Below are 20556 nucleotides of genomic sequence, written 5' to 3'. Positions count from 1 at the left end.
TTTTGAAAATAAGGAAAGTAGAAGAGTCTCTTATGGAGGTTGGCAGGCCGTTCACTCTGAGACATGTTGACGCCTCCTGTCTGCTGTGTTGTCTCCATTAATCTGTCCTCTGTCCTCTGTCCTCTGTCCTCCAGCTGCCCACAGAGTGTCCCGGTGACAAGACCTCCAACGGCGTCTCGCTGCAGACGTCCCTCAGCTTCTCCAGGGAAACGTCACTGTGACACACCGCCGAGGAGGACAGATGGACCAGAGGACAGACGGACCAGAGGACTGTCCACAGTCTGAGAGACGTATTTACACTGGATTTTAATTGCCAAGTATGATTTCGTGGACCAGTGGCTCATTATAAAAAAGCACAGACACAGACATGGACACTGGAGTCAGTCTGTCCAGATGCAGAGACAAGTCTTTTCCTCCAGACTGGAGCGTGAGCCGTGACTCTGTCGTAGTCTGTCTGTGGACCGTGGAGTCTTTAGTTGGACAAATGGACGTGGACCTCTGGAGTCCTGATGGAAACCAAACGCAGCAGCGCCGACATTTCCTGAGTTTACTTGAATCATCCTGTGGACTGCAGCCATGAACGTGTTCTTCTTGTTTTCTTCTGGGACTGAACCTCCACCTGGAAGCTGCTGAAGCTGCTGAAGCTGCTGAAGCTTCATCTCACCGTCTTTCCTCTGAACAGACCGTGTGCACGGTGCATGAAGCTGAACGGAGGTGTTATGTGTGGACACGGTTTTACCTGCAGCTTCTTTCTGACACTGGTTCATGTGAAGTGAAGTGAAGTGAAGTGAAGACGCTCCGACATCAACTGGACCGAAAAAAAACCTCCACACTTTGATTTCTATGATTGAAACCGGAGATGATGATAATCTGTAATCCATTCCCTCAGTCTCAGACCTCCTGCTCAGCAGCTCTTCTCTTTCACTTTGGCTCCAGACTGAAAACAGAAAAGTGTTTGGAAATCAGAACTTCTCATCAGATTAAAAGAGTAAAAAAAACAAAACAGTTCTGTACAAATCTGCACTTAAATCATCTTTAGTATTTGTCTCATTGATCAAAGCTGATCACACACACACATACATGTAAACACTGTAAATATCTATGAGTGTTTGTGATCCTGTGGAACTGGTCAAAGATCTGAACGGTTTCAATCATTAATCATTAATCATCAATCATCAATATATAATCTATGACCATCATGGTGAAACAGCATCTTTACATTGTGACGATTCAGACAATGAACTGACACAGACACGAGGTTTTCAGCCTTAATGAAGTTATGAGTCTTTACAAACATGTGACGGTTTGTTCTTTCTGTTGTTGTGACGGTGAATGAGTCAAAGTGAAAGTGAGAGAAACTGAAACTATTGAACTTTATGTTTTTTGAACTTGTCCAAATCTCAATGTGAATTCATTTTCCTCTTTGGACCAAACAGAATGTGAACATGTTCTGATCTCAGTGCACAACAACTAACAACACGCACAACGTTGTTTTTACTGGAGGCAACGACGACGACGATGGCGCCATCTGGTGGTTTCCACGGTAACGACAGAGCTCAGTTGACAGGAGAAGCACAAATGCTGATTTACAGTATATTTGTAGATCACAGATCAAGATGTGTTGGTTTCTTTTTTTGTTGTTGTTTTTAACTGATTTTATAAATTAATACGTTTTTTTTTACTTGAAGCTTCAGAAAAAACTAGTAAAACTTCTTTTTTTTAGCCGATTAAACACTTTTATGTTGAAACCTCCTCCAACTGTAGGATTAAAGTGATGCAGCAGTGAGTTCATACATGATACATTTGTAGCTGTTCTCAGATCAGTCATGAGGTCATGATATTTACTCCTACGGTTTCTGTGGAAACAGTGAAGTCTGGAGTCACTGCAGCGTTTTCAGAACACAATGTTTTTTGTTATTGAACATCAGGACTGATAAAGTTGTCACATTTCAAACCAGTCGTCATCAAACTGTTGACAGTGACTCTGTGTCGCACTGACAGGACGTTTATTCTGTTAGTTAACCTCAACACCACCTCAAAGTACTTTACTGTACCTGACTGTACTTTACTGTACCCGACTGTACTTTACTATACCCAATTGTACTTTACTGTACCTGACTTTACTTTACTATACCCGATTATACACCATTATACACAACTGCACTTTACTGTACCTGACTGTACTGTACTGTACTGTACTGTACTGTACTGTAGGAGCTGAAGCTTGGTTCTGTCTGTGGTTCTGTCATTTCTTTTTGTAACAGAAACTTTTATAAATCTTGTTTGTAAAGTTTTATTTGTTTTTGTCAAGTTAAGTTAAGTTAGGCTATTTATTAATAATTAAGAATAAATTACAGCAAGTAGCACTGAGTAACACCATGGATGGTTTACTAACGTATGGAGAGAATTAAATGTCCTTACACAAACCGAGAGATTTCATTAATACGTTTTCACCTTTGTTTTTTTTACAGTTGTATTTATGCAAGTGTCTTTAGTCTCCTCCATGTTTGTCTCATTGATGTCCCATCGTCCCTCTGTACGACCAAAAACAAGAGAAACGAACGAAAAGAACAAGTCATAAGTCAATACATGCATGATCAATAACGACTTGTTAATCACCCAAAACAATGGAGCACTGTAGTTAGGAAGTGGTGGATCGGTTGGGGACTATTTCCAGCTGCGGATTAAAGTGTGTAATAATTGGCAAGTTTTATTGGCAAAATCTGAATATACTACCCATGAATAAAGTGTATAATTGTTATAAAATAAAATTTGTTTGGTTTTCGTAGCACTTACACTCTCTGGTGCAGATAGTTGAGAGAGGTTAGCCGCTAGTTTTGCCCCCGTTCTCCTCTGCAGTCAGTTCATGCAAAAACCGGAACTCGACATACATATCCCAGCATTCCTTGGTACACTGATAACTACGGCACAACCAAAGTCACAAAATACAAAACTCAAAGTCTGATACATCACAAACTTTGTAGAGTAGAGTAGAGAATACTTTATTCATCCCTAGGAGGGAGATTCAAATTAGTCCAGTAGCTCACACGACAATGACACAAAAAAGAAAGAAAGATGGAGCAGGGCCACCGGATGGAGCAGGACCGCCGGGTGGAGCAGGGCCGCCGGGTGGAGCATGGCCGCCGGGTGGAGCATGGCCGCCGGGTGGAGCATGGCCGCCGGGTGGAGCAGGACCGCCGGGTGGAGCAGGACCACCAGGTGGAGGAGGATGGAGGGATGGAGCAGGACCGCTGGATGGAACAGGACCGATGGTGAAGTGGATGATCCAGGCCGTCCAGAATGGCCTCCTCCATCCTCAGTGCTCATCTCTCCACCACACCCCCCAGTGAGTCCATCAGGGAAACATGACTGAAGTCTGTTGTCATTAAAGGTGCCTCAGGATGTTTAGTCTGTATCCTAGCAACAACTTCATGGAGAACTTCAGATGGAACTGTAATGGGAAATTTTGGTGTAACCCATAGTATGCTTTACGAGTGTTGTATAACCATGTTTAAATGAGTGAAATTCCTTGCACCTTGTGGAAGGTGGTACTCAGCTAATCCCTTGGATGATAACAGTGTGAAATACACCAGACACAGAGACAGAGTCCACGCAGGACAGGTTAAAGGTCAGACCGGTGCTCTGTGTGAATTTACAAGGGGAGTTGTGTCCTGGCGGTGAAGCCAGGCAGAACTATCAGAGTGCCATATATTTTGTCTGCTGTTCAATGTGTTTTGGGAACTATAAAGATAGCGGCCTGAGAACATCTTCAGGCCACTCACTCACTGACTGTACTCCTGTTCGGTTGTGTTTGTGTGACTCCATATTAAAACTCAAGAAAGACAGCTAACGTGTTCAGTTATCCTTTTTTAAATACTTTATTGTTATGATTCGAAAAAAATAAAATAAATGTCTACTTTCTGAGTCTTCACCAATATCTCCAGCTCTTCATCACTCTTGTTGGGCAGAGAGTTGATATTTCCAATGATGACTGACCGCAGAAAGGACCGATGGGACATCTCCACCTCCCAGCCTTTAACCCTTGCACCACCAGCAGAACGACAACCACCACAAAAGCACCTCTTCATCTCAGCTGGGACAGGATGGCGTCCTCCAGATCTGTTCATTTTCAATGAAAGAAGCTCATCTCTGAAGAATCTCTTCCCTCCACAGAAGCATCCATCAGTAGATGAAAAAAAACACAACAAAAATAAAGCAAATGTTGAGTAAAAACTCAGAGCTACCAGACTTTGCTACTCCCAGTTGAAGCGCATGTTCCGGAATTTGTGCTACACATGAAGCTGTTGTTTGAATTCAGCCACCAAATCTGAAATGAGACAGAGGATTTCAGCTTCACTCTCTCCAAGTGTCGTTTCCTTCTGCATCTTACTGACCAATGTGCAACATGTGTCAGCTGCTAGCCTACATCCATGGATGTGTAGGCTAGAGTTACTTGGGGCTGGTTGGGTATGCTCAAAGTGGGATGTGACACCAACAGAAAGTGCAAAAATTTGCTGCATTTTTAAAAAACCAGAAAAAGAGGATCATTAGTAGAAAGCATTTACACTGCTGGAAACAACAACAAGTGAAGTAATAGAAAAACTGTTGCACAACAATTATGCAATGAGCAATTACGTCACTTCAGAAGTCCAGTGGGTCCTACTCTGCAGTGGAGACAATGCAGTCTAGAGGGCCGAGTGAGAGGATGTTCCTGTAAAGTTCCCATCTACTACATCTACAGAACTCCAGTTACTGAGCAGCAGGTTAGCCTACCAGGGCTTGCTGAGATGCCCCTCCCCATGGGCTGGACCTATTCTCCATAGGAAACTACAAAGTGCTTCTTTGTTTAAACATCCACAAAGCTCAAGACTCTAGAAGGAAACCTGTGTAGTTGAGACAACCTGGGATAATATTTATTGAAATCATTGGAATATTGGATCCACTCCTCCAGACTTCCAGCTCTGTCTCTCTGTTGGGGACTCTACTGATCCTGGCTGCTGGTCTTCTTTGTCTTGACTTTCAGCTTCAGCTCCCAGGACAAGAAAGAACCTCCAGGGCCCAGACCACTTCCTCTGGTGGGGAACCTGCTGCAGCTGGACCATAAGGCACCTTACAAGACATTACTGAAGGTAAAGATGTTGTGACTGTGTGTGCATGTGTGTTTATTTTAAAGAGAAACGTAGTGTGTAAGGTAGAGTAGGTAGAAAACCTCAACTGTCCCTTAAAGAAGGCTAATTTAATGTGTGCTCCTGTTCATAGTTTGCCAAGAAATATGGATCAGTGTTCACCGTCTACATGGGCCCGCAGAAGGTGGTGGTCCTGGCAGGATACAGGACGGTGAAGGAGGCACTCGTCAACTACGCTGAAGAGTTTGGAGACAGAGATCCAATGCGTATAATGCATGAAACAAATCAGGGAAATGGTAAGAAAAGGAAAAAACTTTTTTATTTACCTCAGTGATGCACTTACAGCAATGCTGACGGCCTTTACCTTTCAGTTGTACATTAACACCCTTTGTTTCCTCCTTCAACTCAGGTATCATCTGGTCCAACGGGGATTCGTGGAGAGAAATGAGGCGTTTTGCTTTGACCAACCTCAAAGACTTTGGGATGGGTAAAAAGGCCTGTGAGGACAAAATCATCGAGGAGTGTAACTATCTGACTGAAGTGTTTAGGAAATGTAAAGGTGAATGATTTATAATGGTAATCAGTCATGTGGACGACATTCTCTCTGACAGAAAGCATTGACTTGTTTTGCTGTTTCCCTTGTTGCAGGAGAAACTGTTGCAACAGCTCAACCAATCAACTATGCCATCTCTAATATCATCTGCTCCATGGTCTATGGCAGCAGGTATGAATGTGATGATCCAGAGTTTACATCTCACGTGAACCGAGCATCCAGGCGCTTACAGCTGATGTTCTCTCCTTCCATTCAGGTACAATAGGACATAAACCACTGAGAATGAATAGAAGTGTTTGTTTTTCACTCTCCTGTTGAAAATATCTGAGTTTTTTGTCTTTTCCAGATGTACAACCTGTTCCCATGGGTCTTTAGATGGATGTCAGACATAAAGGAGTTCCATAACATAGATTATTTCATTAAGAAACGCAACTTGGAGCTGTTCCGACATCTGGAAGACACCCTCAACCCACAGATGTGCAGAGGCTTCGTGGACGCCTTTCTGGTCCACAAGAAAAAACTGGAGGTTGGAAAAACCTCTGTGGTGATATTTTGGTTTACAGTTTGAATCTGTGTCAATATGTCTCCAGATTATACACAGCAATTTTTTTGTTTTTCAAGCAAAAAAAGGCCTGATTGGGGTTTGTACCCCAGTCTACCGGGTAAGAGTCATGAACTTTGACCAGTGGAGACTAGGGTTCAAACCCCGCCTGGGCCCTCCTTTGTCCTGCCACATTCTGGCGTTAATGGCAGGATCCATGTAGCCCCAGTGGTGGGTCAATGGATTCCTTGGCCATAGGCATATCCCTTTGGTTGAATGTTCAGCGTGCATGACTCTTACCCGGGAGAGTGGGGATCAAACCCCGCCCAGGCCCTCCTTCATCCTGCCACAATAGCTTATTTAAATGTGGGAAAATATTATTTTAGTATTTTCTGAACATGAACAACTTTAGTGTCTTTACATATTTTAAATACTGGTTCAGTCCAGTGCAGAAACAGTCAACTGTCATTAACCTGGAGGCTCTTTCTGTTCATTTTGTGTAATGATGTTGAGACAGTTAAATATCAATAAAGTTATTAGCCAAGGTAGTTAGGGGGAAGGAATTACCTGTAAATACCTGGTACAGCCATAGGGCTCAGTGAGGATTAAATCATGTCATGAGCCAGATAGGACTCAAAGCAGATGAACACAAGGAATATGCTTTAAAGGACAATTCTGGGCAAATTCAACTCGGGACTGTATTTCCCTAACATTTTAGGTCTAAAAGAAGGAATCTGAAGATTTTCTGTTTAAAAGGCTTTATGCACAGCTCCACTACTTCCTGAACTTAAACCCGTTCCTTTATTTCCTGTCTTACATTATTGGACAAACTGATTAATCCAGGTGTGTCTGACTCTGACCTCAGTAGTCACAACAATGGTCAGACACACCTGGATTAATCAGTTTGTCCAATAATGTAAGACAGGAAATTACAAAGGAGCTAATTTAAGTTCAGGAAGTAGTGGAGCTGTGCATAAAGCCTATTGCTCCTGTTTTGCAGTAGTTGTGTCTGTCCCCGCATCGACCACGGCAGCGATGAATGGGAGCGGATTGAAGTTCCACTGCTTAGGCTGTTTACATCCCTCAAAACCACATTTTTTCCCCCCACAGACAGCGTCAGATGGCTATTCAAACATGCACCGAGAAGTTTATTTACTTCAAGCAAGCTGACATGTTTGTAAAACTAGATCTAATTCAAAGTCTTGCGCGAGACCCAAGTTGATGCCCTCTGTGTGTTTGGAAGCTCCCATTTGTGCCATAAACACAGGAATATCAACTGTAGCAGACCACTTTTTGGTTGTATGTATTGCTGTTACTCATTTTGTCCACAAGAGGGCAGCCTTGTACTGCTAAAATGGTTAAATAAGTTAAAATCTTTAAAAACTAATAGTTAAGTTACTTTAAATGCATTGTGACATGATTTCGTTACATAAATATATTTCGTGATTGGAGTGCATGATAGAAAAATGTCATTCATCTGGTTTTTAAATGCATATTGTCCGTTTTTGAAGGTTATATTTGTAATGAGCTTTTATTTTGAAGAGATCGCTAACCTACTATGTCACTTCCTGGCTATGTTGTGTCTTCCGGTAAAAACAAAGGTGATACGGAACGAGTTAACGGCAAAGTAATAAGTTAAGGTAAACAAAGGAAAAAGAGGCAATGAAAGAGTTGCGGTAAATGAACAATAAAGGACTGGAAATAGCAACCCCCCGAGGAGGCACAAGGTTAGCAATTTGTAGTGTTTACGGTACTTGTGTTGATGATTTGTATCAGAAAGCTAAAGCTATGCTAACTGTTTTGCACATAATGAAAACATAAATGTAACTGGTGTATCTTTGTGTCTTATCAGTTCTCACGTTGGTATTCAACGAGTTGGTATTCAACGAGTTGGTTACGGAATGGTTTATGGAAATAAATGTTGAAAACCACCAGTCGAGTCCTAAATCTTTCGGAGGGTATGCTACAGTGAGAACTTACCCCAGCGAGGCACCAGCGACAACTTCGTCCAGCAAGGCTCCGGTGACTTCGCCCAGCAAGGGACCAGTGACAACTTTACCACATGCATCGCCACTCCGTCTGTGAACTCCACGGCCAAGCAGCACAGCACGGAGCTACGCTACAGCATCGTATGGTAAAGTGATGGCTCAAGGGACGGTAAAGACTACAAATACAGTAAAAATGGATGTCTTAAAGGAACAGATAAATAACTACAAGCAGAGATTGAAGAAAATAGAGGATTGCTAAATCAAAAGGATGAAGAATGCTTGTCATGGCAGGAATTAAAGGAGCTAACTGAAACCAAAAATAAACAACTAGTTGAGCTTCAACATGAAATGAATGACACTGAGGAAATAAAAATACCACGTCATTCAGAACGCAAAAGTGTACCCACAGAGAGGTTTCTTGCCTATCAAAGGGAGGAACAAAGTAAAAAAGAAAGGAGACTGCTTAGCCTTTATGAACAATGGAAAATTCAAATCAGATCAACGAAAGAAAACCTAAAGCAAAACACAGCAGATATGGAACTGGCTAAAATGGCAGACACTGTTGAAAACGGAAAAGATGACATCATGAAAATTTACCACGAAATAAGACAGGGTACCACCCCATCCGCTGATTTAAGACGCAAAATAGATGCTTGTGAGGCAGTCACCAAAGACATTATGAAAATAATAAATGAACGCTTATCCGGAATAGACGATGTCTTTGATGCAGAGCGTGAAAAACGCAAACTCCGTGAGCTCCATGCTCATAACTACGCCCACATTTATGGGACTGCTTCTCAGTCAGCTAATAGTCACTTCTCTGAAGCATCAGTCATGGCTGCAAAAAGGGCTGAAGCAGTCGCAGAGCTCGCTGCAAAAGAGGCTCAATGCAAATTAATGGAGGAAGAAAGAAAGCAGAAGGAAAAAATAAGGATGATGGAATCTGAATTAGAGCGTTTGCAAGCAGAAAGGGACAGAGAAGTAGCACGTGTGAGGCTGGAAAGCTACGACAGAGAAATCAGACAGGAAACTGAATCAGCCCTTACAGCAAATGAACAGTCTGCCTACACAGCAACAAGACAGTAGATACAACAGGCAGAACCCTGCCAACCCCTCTGTGTATCACCAAAACCCTTCCATAGTCCCACCAAATTCCTCCACTGACATCTCCTCTTTAGCCCAAGCGATACAAGACAGCATAACCATCAACAGACTCCCCATGCCAATGCCCACAGTGTTTGGAGGAGACCCCATCCACTACATTGAATGGAGAGCTTCATTCATGTCACTGATAGATAGAAAAAGCATCTCATCAGCCGACAAACTTTATTATCTAAAGAAATATGTCAGTGGCCCTGCTCACAAATGTATTGAAGGCACCTTTTTCCGAGACGATGACGAAGCATACAGAGATGCATGGAATAAGCTCAACCAACGCTACGGGCAGCCATTTGTCATTCAAAGGGCTTTCAGAGACAAGCTGTCAAAATGGCCGAAAGTGCAAATCAAAGACGCTGAAGGGTTGAGGGCCTTCTCTGATTTCCTAAATGCCTGTCTCCAAGCCATGCCTCACGTGAGAGGTTTAGAAATCTTGAATGATTGTGAAGAGAATCAAAAGCTGACACAGAAAGTCCCAGATTGGCTAGCAGCACGCTGGAATCGACAAGTCTCAATAGCTCTCATGGAAGGAAGAGACTTCCCCACTTTTGAAGACTTCGCCAGATTTCTGTCAGTGGAAGCGGAGATAGCATGTAACCCAATCACTTCCCTGCATGCTCTACACTCATCCAGTTCATCCTACGTCAAAAGAAACACAAATGAAACAAAGGGAAACAAAGTAAGTGTCTTCAGCACTCAAACAAATGCAAACACTGAAAACATAAGGTCAAACTATGGAAAAGAAAAGCCTCCCTGCATGTGGTGCAAAGATGACAAGCATCAACTGTCCAAGTGCTCAAAATTCAAAGAAAAATCCCTCGAGGAAAGACGAACATTCATAAAAGACAATAAACTGTGCTATGGATGTGTCAAACCAGGTCACAGCGCCAAGGAATGTCGTCACCGTCACACCTGTGATCTGTGCAAGGGAAGACATCCCACCTGTCTACATGATGAACATTACAAAGGGTATGAGGAGAAAGACAGACCTGTAAGCATGGAAAGAAGGAAAATTACAGCAAATGTGAACACAGCTTCAAACTGTTCAAATGAAATTGTGACAGCTAGCCCACTCTGTGTCACTAAAGAGGGTCAGTCATACAGCACCTCCCATTGTCCCTGTGTGGATCTCCTCTGCCACCCAGCCGTCCAAAGAACAGCTCGTCTATGCACTGCTGGACACCCAGAGCGACAGCACCTTCATAGAGAGAGAAGTAAGTGATGAATTACAACCAAACACTTTCCCTGTACAACTGAAACTCACTACTATGCTAGGAGAGAGCATGATAATGAAAAGTGAAAGAGTGGAAGGACTTCGTGTCAGAGGCTACAATTCAGGCATTTACATTGATCTCCCTCCTTCATACACAAAAGACTGTATCCCCATGAACCGTGATAACATACCTACCCATCAAACAGCAAGACAATGGCCTCACCTAGCAGCAATCACAGATCAGATACCCCCTCTCCTCAGCTGTGATGTCGGACTCCTCATTGGGTATAACTGTCCAAGAGCTATAAAACCCAGACAACTGATTGATGGAGCAGACAATGAGCCCTACGCCGTCCTCACAGACTTGGGGTGGAGCATTGTGGGCTGCTCTACACCTGGCTTTAATGAAAGACAGTCCAGCCTGTGTCACAGAGTCACGGTAAAGGAACTTCCTCCAGTAACGCCGATGGATGTGATCAGCGTCCTGGAGTCAGACTTTAAGGACACGAAAGGAGATGACAAAACTGTCTCACAAGAGGACCTCATGTTCCTGAGCACACTCAAGGATGGTATAAAGAAAAATGCCCAGGAACATTACAAGATGCCTCTTCCATTCAGAAAACGGCCCTCCTTACCTGACAACAAAAGGCTCACTGAAATCAGGCTCAGTCATCTTCAACGCAAGTTCAGCAGGGATGAAAAATACAAAAGAGACTACACAACATACATGAAGGAAATCATAGAAAGAGGTGACGTGGAAGAAGTGCCCACAGATGGAACTGAAGGTGAGCGGTGGTATATTCCACATCATGGCATATATCATCCTCAGAAGCCTGACAAATTGCGTGTTGTGTTCGACTGCTCTGCAAAATACTGTGGCACAAGCTTAAATGAACACCTGCTCCCAGGACCAGACATGATCAATAACCTGACAGGTATTCTTATAAGGTTCAGACGGCATCCCATTGCTCTTCTATGTGACATAGAGAAAATGTTTCACCAATTTCATGTCCAAGAGGAAGACCGCAACTACCTCCGGTTCCTCTGGTGGAAGGATGGAGATACAACAACACAACCTCAGGAGTACCGCATGAAAGTACACCTCTTCGGTGCGGTGTCATCCCCTGGGTGTGCAAATTATGGACTTAAATACTTAGCTAAAGAACACAGCCACTCACACCCAGTAGGAGCACAATTTGTTGCAAAAGACTTTTATGTAGACGACGGAGTGACAAGTACAGACAATGTGAAAAGAGCCATTCAGTTGGCACAGGAGGCAAGGGAGATATGCAGCAAAGGTGGTCTCCGTCTCCACAAATTTGTGTCAAATAACCATGCTGTATTGCAGAGCCTGCCCCCATCAGAGTGTGCAACAGAGACAAACACAAAGGACTTAACATTCAATGACACACTGGAACGAGCTTTAGGAATTCAATGGAGCATAAAAGAGGACAGCTTCAGATTCAACAACACCTTAAAGGACCAACCAGCCACACGGAGAGGCATATTATCTACTGTCGCTTCCATATATGATCCTCTCGGCTTCCTCGCACCATATGTCCTCAATGGAAAGAGAATCCTCCAAGAGATGTGCAACCAGGGCACTGGTTGGGATGAACCCCTGCCAGAGAGGTTAAAACCACGGTGGGAGAGTTGGCAACGTGATTTCACCAACCTACAGAAAATAAACATCAATCGCTGTTACTTACCTGCTGACTTTGGAGAAGTTGTACAGACTGAATTACACCACTTCTCAGATGCGAGCACAAGCGGATACGGGCAATGCTCTTATCTGAGAGTCAAGAACAAGAAAGGAGAGATTCACTGCTCACTGGTGATAGGAAAGGCCCGTGTTTCTCCAACAAAAGTGACCACAATACCACGGCTTGAATTAACTGCAGCAGTGGTTTCAGTCTCCATCAGTAACATGCTCCGAGAAGAATTGAGAATTGTTGATGGAAAAGAATACTTTTGGACTGATTCAAAGGTGGTGTTAGGCTACATAAATAACGATGCACGGCGATTTCACACTTTTGTAGCCAACCGGGTCCAGAAGATCCGCCACTATACAGACCCACAGCAATGGCGCTACGTCCCTACGGATGAGAATCCAGCAGATGGAGCATCCCGAGGTAAAACTGTAACTGAACTACTTGCATCTGATTGGTTTACCGGCCCCATGTTCCTCTGGGAGAAGGAGTTACCCACGGAAAATGATGCAGTGCCAGACCTGTCCATAGGGGATCCAGAAGTCAAAAAGGCACAAGCCCTGCAAACAAAAACTACAGAAATAATGAGTCTTGTCGACCGCCTGTCCAAGTTCTCATCATGGTCCCGAGCTACCAGAGCTGTAGCCCGCCTGCTTCGACGAGTCAAAAAGATCACATCACATACTCTTTCAACAGTGAGTGAAAGAGAAAGTGCTGAGCGTGTCATAATCCTGGATCTGCAAAGACAAGCATATGAAGAGGAAATCAAATCATTGAGCAAAGGTAATCAACTACAGCGTGGCAACAAATTACACCACCTTGATGCTTTCCTCGACACAGACGGTCTCCTCAAGGTGGGAGGACGACTCCGCCACTCGTCACTCACTGACTCCTTCAAGCATCCAATTGTCATTCCTAAAGAGCACCATGTGACAAAGTTAATAATAGCTCACAACCATGAAAAGACAAAACATCAAGGAAAAGGATTCACAATAAATGAAATCAGAGCCAGTGGATATTGGATTCCTGGAATGAGCAGAGCAGTAACATCATACATCCATCAGTGTGTGATCTGTCGTAAACTCAGGAGAGCTGCAGAGGGTCAAAGAATGAGTGACTTACCTGTTGAACGCGTCGAACCCTCCCCTCCTTTCACACACTGTGGTATGGATTGCTTTGGCCCTTTCATGACAACACAGGGAAGAAAACAGCATAAACGATACGGCCTGCTCTTTACTTGTTTTTGCTCACGAGCCATTCACATCGAGATGTTAGAGGATATGTCCACGGACACCTTCATCAACGCCCTGCGATGTTTCATTGCTCTCCGTGGTGCAGTCCGTCAAATTCAGTGTGATCAGGGCACCAATTTTGTTGGTGCCAAGAATGAATTCAAAACAGCTTTACAAGAATTTGACTGAGACTGAACACTTTCCTGTCACAGAAACAGTGTGATTTCATCATGAATGCACCTCACTCCAGTCACGCTGGGGGCGTGTGGGAGCGCCAGATAAAGACTGTCAGAAGTGTTCTGAGCTCTACCCTGTCTCTTTCTCAAGGCAGACTCAATGATGCTTCATTAAGGACTGTACTGTACGAAGCCATGGCCATAGTCAACAGCCGACCTCTCACTGTTGATAACTTGAACTGCCCTGACAGCCTTGAACCTCTCACCCCCAATCATCTCCTCAACATGAAGTCCAGTACAGCACTTCCTCCACCAGGCACATTCCCTAGAGAGGACCTGTACGGAGCAAAGAGATGGCGTCGTGTGCAGTTTTTATTGGAACAGTTTTGGAGTAGATGGAAACGAGAATATCTCCACAATATCACCACAAGGCAGCGGTGGCACACGCCAAAAAGAAATCTAATGGTGGGTGATATAGTGATGGACAAAGATGAACTGTTACCCAGAGGTGAATGGAGACTCGCAAGAGTCATAGAGACTGTCAGTGGCAAGGATGGACTTGTAAGAAGAGTGAAAATCTCAGTAGGAGATAAGAATCTGAGCAAGAAGGGTGAGCGTCTTGCCAAACCTTCAATATTGGAACGCCCAGTGCAGAAGTTAGTTCTGCTTTTTGAAGCTTCTTAAGATGTGGCTACACAAAGACAATGACACTCTTATTGAGAAAATTATTCTTAGTTCACACTCACAGTATTCAATGTGGAACACAAATAATTTTGGTGGGAGTGTAGCAGACCACTTTTTGGTTGTATGTATTGCTGTTACTCATTTTGTCCACAAGAGGGCAGCCTTGTACTGCTAAAATGGTTAAATAAGTTAAAATCTTTAAAAACTAATAGTTAAGTTACTTTAAATGCATTGTGACATGATTTCGTTACATAAATATATTTCGTGATTGGAGTGCATGATAGAAAAATGTCATTCATCTGGTTTTTAAATGCATATTGTCCGTTTTTGAAGGTTATATTTGTAATGAGCTTTTATTTTGAAGAGATCGCTAACCTACTATGTCACTTCCTGGCTATGTTGTGTCTTCCGGTAAAAACAAAGGTGATACGGAACGAGTTAACGGCAAAGTAATAAGTTAAGGTAAACAAAGGAAAAAGAGGCAATGAAAGAGTTGCGGTAAATGAACAATAAAGGACTGGAAATAGCAACCCCCCGAGGAGGCACAAGGTTAGCAATTTGTAGTGTTTACGGTACTTGTGTTGATGATTTGTATCAGAAAGCTAAAGCTATGCTAACTGTTTTGCACATAATGAAAACATAAATGTAACTGGTGTATCTTTGTGTCTCATCAGTTCTCACGTTGGTATTCAACGAGTTGGTATTCAACGAGTTGGTTACGGAATGGTTTATGGAAATAAATGTTGAAAACCACCAGTCGAGTCCTAAATCTTTCGGAGGGTATGCTACATCAACTCTTGACTTGCTTGAAGTAAACATTTTTTTTACACAGACAGTGTCAGATGGCTACTCAAACATGCACCAAGAAGTTTGTTTGAAAACAGACCGGTGTAGAATACTTAAAAGGCTTGGAATCAGAACCAGAATCAGAATCAGCCTTTATTGTCACTATACAGAAGTACAGCGAAATTACAGCAATCAACACGTCCGTACATATACAGCATACAATACATACAATAAAACAGACAGAAAAAAGGTTGAACAAATTGCAACAGAAGCAAACTCAACTAATTTTGTATCCTCAACATGTCCTGAGTGAGGGAAAAAAAGCCCAGAAGAATCCCATTAGGGGAAAGTTTCGAAAAAGACCCAAATATATCCCATTTATACGCCTATTAATTATTTTTCTCATGTGAATAGGGTAAAATTTTTATCCTTTAGATATCTCCATTACTGAGTTGATTACTTACATTAAGACAAAAAAAATAATGTATTACAAGTTTTTTGAAATTCTTTGTTAACATGAGCAAATTTGCATAAATTTGCATAAATTCCACCGTTTTGACGGCACATGTATAAAGGTGCTGTCGTGGTACCAGCATGAAAATTGGAATGAGTCGACCCCATCGGTCAACCGACAAGAAATCACTTTAAATTTCAAGATGATTGCAATTTTTCAAGATAGCCACATCCATCCAAAAAAAACGTTGACCCCTTTTTTGGCCTAAAATTAAAAAAGGTAAGAAACAAGAGGAGAGGGGAGGTAACAGGTTGCCATGGAGATGTCTTTGATCGAGTCCCAGATAAGAGTCAACAATCAACAGGTGTCCGTGAAGAAGGGAGGGAGGAATAGGAATACAGAGCGTCTTACTGCAGCGATCTCCTGGGGGAGTTGTTTCAGCAGCGGCCTTGGCTGATCCTTGACTTACTCTGTTTGTCCATTCTGGTCTCCAAATCGACTGCTGTCACTCTCTTCCAAATTTTGTGATACACCAGGGCAATGCTTAATCCAGTCAGCAGATAGCCTGTTATCATGGTTCAGAATATGTAGAGATCCTTGATGTCCTCAACGGAAAGAATCGCTAGGCACATGACCCTCCACTTCTCCCACGAGTCAATCATGTAACCAGCGGTGAACTTTCCATCAGGGCAGACAGCTTCTCGTCGAGAAAATTCTGTCAATTGCGTTGAGAGACCAGTTGACCAATTCCATGATTTTAAATTACGCAGGCAAACTGGGACCACAATCTGACAAACAACAAGACTGAAAAGACTGATATGAATGATTGCCAGATTGGTGGCAGGTGTGACTGGCTGGTAGGCAGGTGGCAGGTAGTCCTTTGGAAGTAGTAACAGGAAGTGTGTCCAACACCTTGTCAGGAAGGTATGGTGCTTAGAGGAACTGGAAGCCCCAGTTCATGACATATCCCCACAATTCAAACTAGTAATTTTCTTGGGTAGTGCTATTACGATGCATAACTTAACATAGATTAATTAGACACAAATTATTTAAATAGCTGCTAATGCTTTTATCACCTGCAGGAATCTGGGGTTGCCAACAGTCACTTCCACGATAAAAACCTGTTGAAATCAGTTACAAATCTTTTTTCTATAGGACTTCTGCTGATGGCCAAGAACCCAAATATACAGGGTAAGGATCTTGAAGCAGGGGTAGGCAGGATTGGTTTTGAAAACAAGCACAGTTCCCGGTATCTTTGAACAATCAAATCTACTCTGGTCTGGGGGTTCCTGATTGGTCTGGCCCTACTCTGTCCTAACAAATCGGGAGGACAGAGTAGGGCCTGCCCTTGAACCAATCAGGAATCCCTAGACCAAAATAGATTTGATTGTTCAAAGATACTGGGAGTTGTAGATTTTCAGTCTGCTGCATACAGAGACATAGAGAAACACTGTGATCTCCCCAAACAGACAGACCTTTCCTTACTGACAGCTTAACGGGAAAACACAATTTTCTTTAAATTTTTTTTTAAAATATATCCTGCCTACCCCAGCTTTAAGACATCTGCAGCTTTCACACAGCAATAACAAAAACAATGTTTCATGAGAACAAAAAGGAGTTCTGATCTTCTAGCTCAGGTCCAGGAGGAGCTGAGCAGCGTCGTGGGAAGTTGTCAGGTGCAGGTTGAAGACCGGAAGAACCTGCCCTTCACCAACGCCGTCATACATGAGACGCAGAGACTGGCCAACATTGCTCCACAGGGACTTCCTCACAGAACCTCCAAAGACGTCACCTTCCAGGGCCACTTCATCAGAAAGGTTCAAACAGAGGCCTAGGCTGACTCGGCAAAAAAATAGATAATAATAATAATAATAATAAAGGTTTGGTTAAAGACCTAAGACAGCTGGGGACACACTACACAATTTTTTGCCTGATTTTACCCACGATTCGCAGTTGAGTCTAGTCTGCACCAGTCGGCACTAGTTGGGGACAGTCGGCCTGCTGAGTTGGCGCAGAAATCTGTCAGTGTGTGATGGGGTGCAGACTCAAATCGGCAAGTGTGTGAGGCGAACAGACATCGTCTGACTTCAGTCGCAGCAGTTCAAACATGTTTAATTTTTTTGAGCCGATTCTGGACGCAGTCGGGTCGTGTGTACTGGTTACCGACCCAACCACAAACACGCCACCCAAGGCCAATGAAAAAGAGGAGGGGGGACAATTGAAACAGCATATGAACTTAACGTTGACTCCTCCACAACTTGATCCAGACCCGTTTTTTTCTTTTTAATGGATTTCTCACAGAAGATAGCTGCGCAAACCGCAGCAGCAACGAGCCGTATGTCGTCCATGTTTGTTTACACTGTAAAATGTGTTGACATGGTTGCCTAGCAGCCGCGTTCACGGGGGGAATCACTTCCGCTAATAAAGCGAGTCACAAGTTAACTCAACTAACTGTATCTGTGGAAATCACTACACACTACACTCTTAAAGATTTTTGTGAGAGTTTGGTGCGTTCAGGTGCCTTCAGTTGGTTTGACAAATCATGTAGTCGTGCTCCCTCATCTGGCGAAGTCATTAAGTGTGTGATCCCCAGTCGTCACAACAATCTGCTGAAGCCAGTCGGTTAGTGTGAACTCATAGTCTTTTCTAAATCGGCCACAACTGTGAAAATCGTGTGTCCCCAGCTTTACAGAGACAAATAAAGTGAACTAGTTAGGACTGTTGAATATGACGACCAGGGGATAATGTTTAGTCTGGTTCATGTAAACCTGGGCATCTTCTCTAATGACCCTTGAGTGCAGCTACTCTTCTTCTACTTTTATATCATCTTAATGTCCCAAAACCAAAAGTGAAAGTGTCAAGTGTTTACCTGGTCACTTGAAACATTAGTGAGCAGTTTGAGAGAATATCATATTGGACATGTTTGTCCTGTGTTGTCCACAGGGGACCACAGTGTATCCTCTCATGGCGTCCGTCCTGTTTGATGAGACTGAGTGGGAGAAACCTCACTCCTTCCATCCTGCTCACTTCCTGGACAAAGATGGAAAGTTTGTCAAGCAAGACGCCTTCCTACCTTTTTCTGCAGGTTTGGCAGCTTCAGCACTTGCTTCTGTTTTTTATGTTGGGGTTTAAGATGAGCTCCAGAGTTTCTTTTGTTCTGTTGCAGGTCGCAGGGTTTGTCCAGGAGAGAGTCTGGCTAGGATGGAGCTTTTCCTCTTCTTCACCACCCTCCTGCAGCAGTTCCGTTTTTCTCTTCCACCTGGAGTTTCAGAGGATGATGAAGTCAATTTACGCCTCACCCTCAACCCTTTACCGCAAAAACTGTGAGAGAGGTAAAGAGCCTCTCATTAGTATATGTATTAGACGCACCCCTTAATTTTTTTTTCTTCTTTCTCTTTATTTTCATTTATTTCAGTTACATTCTAAGTTAGACTTAGATACAGGTCATTTTGTTGTACTTCCACTTTGTGACCATAGGTGGCACTGTGATACCAGGTTCAGTGAGAAGCTCCTAACTCAAGCCATAAAATGGTGCTTGAGGAAGTCGCACACTGCTGAAACCGTGTTTGTTTCTTGTCCACAGGTATGTAAAACGTGAAAAAGCAGCTTAATAATTGGTTGGTACACTGCCTAGACATTGGAAAAAAATTTGGTCACGTTCATGAGGTTTAAAAGTGCTCGAAAACCGAGTTTGAACCTAATTCATGTTTATGTTTATGTTATGTAGCAAGCTAACATGATTCTAACAAGTTTGTGGTGGTTTATGGCACTGTAGTTGTTGTAATAGTCGCCACCACATAATACTGGTTCATGCAAATGGAGATATTGTGTCAGGGGTCAATGAAATAGCCTACATGTAGACATGTTGTTAAAGTTATGTGATTTTTGAATGTGGTTAGAATCTTTTGATGATTTTGGTGTATGCAGCCACAATATACTGTCATTTTTTTGTTATTATTTATATGTGTTGGAGTAATAAACTCAAGCATTTGTCTGATATTAAGGCTGATAATTCGCCATTGAATGTGAAATGAGATGCTTGACATTTTACATATGAAGCAGAATAAAATGGTGCTTGAGGAAGTCGCACACTGCTGAAACCGTGTTTGTTTCTTACTGTTCCACAGTCATTTCACTGCTGTGTAGCAAAATAGCTACCAGCCCGAGTACCCCTAGGCTTGAGGCCGGTAACGTGAGCATCCACTGTGTCTGAGGAAGGATTAGAGAGTTTAAAAGTAGTGAAACAGTTTGTGAAAATTTTCACTTTGTGCATGATATGAAGCACAAGGTGAAGTAAATAGCATCTATTTAATATTAGCTAGTTTATGAATTTGCCTTCTGACAACAAATAAAACCAAACAATATATAAAAACGTTTGTCCGTATATCTCAACTCCCTCTTTATGGCCTCTGTGTGACACATTTTTACTTCTGGAAAGCATGTTTGGTTCAAGGAAAAATAGCCTCTCAAAGACTGAATAATTCATGCAGCATTATTTATTATGGAAAAATTCATCAACATTCTGCATCACAAATTATACAACTTTTTTGGTTAATGCAATAAGCACTGAATGTGTTCCCCATTAAACTGCTACCATGGTAAGTTGGTTAAGAGAAGTGCCACATTAATATTCATTCAAAATATTATAATTATATTGCTAATATGTAGTACTAATAATATACTGTAGTACTGAATCATCACGTGAATCATGCCTGATAAATTGATATACGCAACAACAAGGCAGTCTGGAATATTTTAAAAGCACTATATAAGACATGCAAAATTGACCCATTGCCATAATCCCTATAGTCATAGCAGTAGGTTCGTTACCTTTAATTGTCAGTGCAAGCTATTTTTTAGAACGGCGGAGCAGAGCTGTGAGCTGCTCAGAGCTACGCTACGGAGGCTCATGGGATTTCTTGGTTCATCAAACTCA

The 20556-nt window shown here is 42.7% G+C and overlaps 1 protein-coding gene and 1 pseudogene across 2 annotated transcripts in view; both read left to right on the top strand.

Moving 5' to 3' along the window:
* flvcr1 (FLVCR choline and heme transporter 1) overlaps positions 1-290 on the top strand; it is a 74196-nt gene extending 73906 nt beyond the window's left edge. Inside the window, exon 11 of the mRNA XM_085771658.1 lies at positions 135-290. Within this exon, the coding sequence (XP_085627784.1) occupies positions 135-221 (87 nt within the window). The 3' untranslated portion in view covers positions 222-290. The remainder of the gene's footprint in view (positions 1-134) is intronic.
* A 3697-nt stretch (positions 291-3987) lies between these two features.
* On the top strand, positions 3988-18947 carry LOC146961108 (cytochrome P450 2K1-like; annotated as a pseudogene). Its single transcript, XR_015035270.1, has 10 exons — positions 3988-4185; positions 4892-5129; positions 5260-5422; positions 5536-5685; positions 5775-5935; positions 6026-6205; positions 16703-16811; positions 17253-17437; positions 18564-18705; positions 18787-18947. The product of XR_015035270.1 is annotated as a cytochrome P450 2K1-like (transcript).
* Positions 18948-20556: the final 1609 nt, after the last annotated feature.

Source organism: Trachurus japonicus, chromosome 24 (assembly GCF_045865225.1).
Source record: "Trachurus japonicus isolate A0001 chromosome 24, Traja_1.0".
Lineage (NCBI taxonomy): Eukaryota > Metazoa > Chordata > Actinopteri > Carangiformes > Carangidae > Trachurus > Trachurus japonicus.
This window is presented reverse-complemented; position numbering and strand designations above follow the sequence as displayed.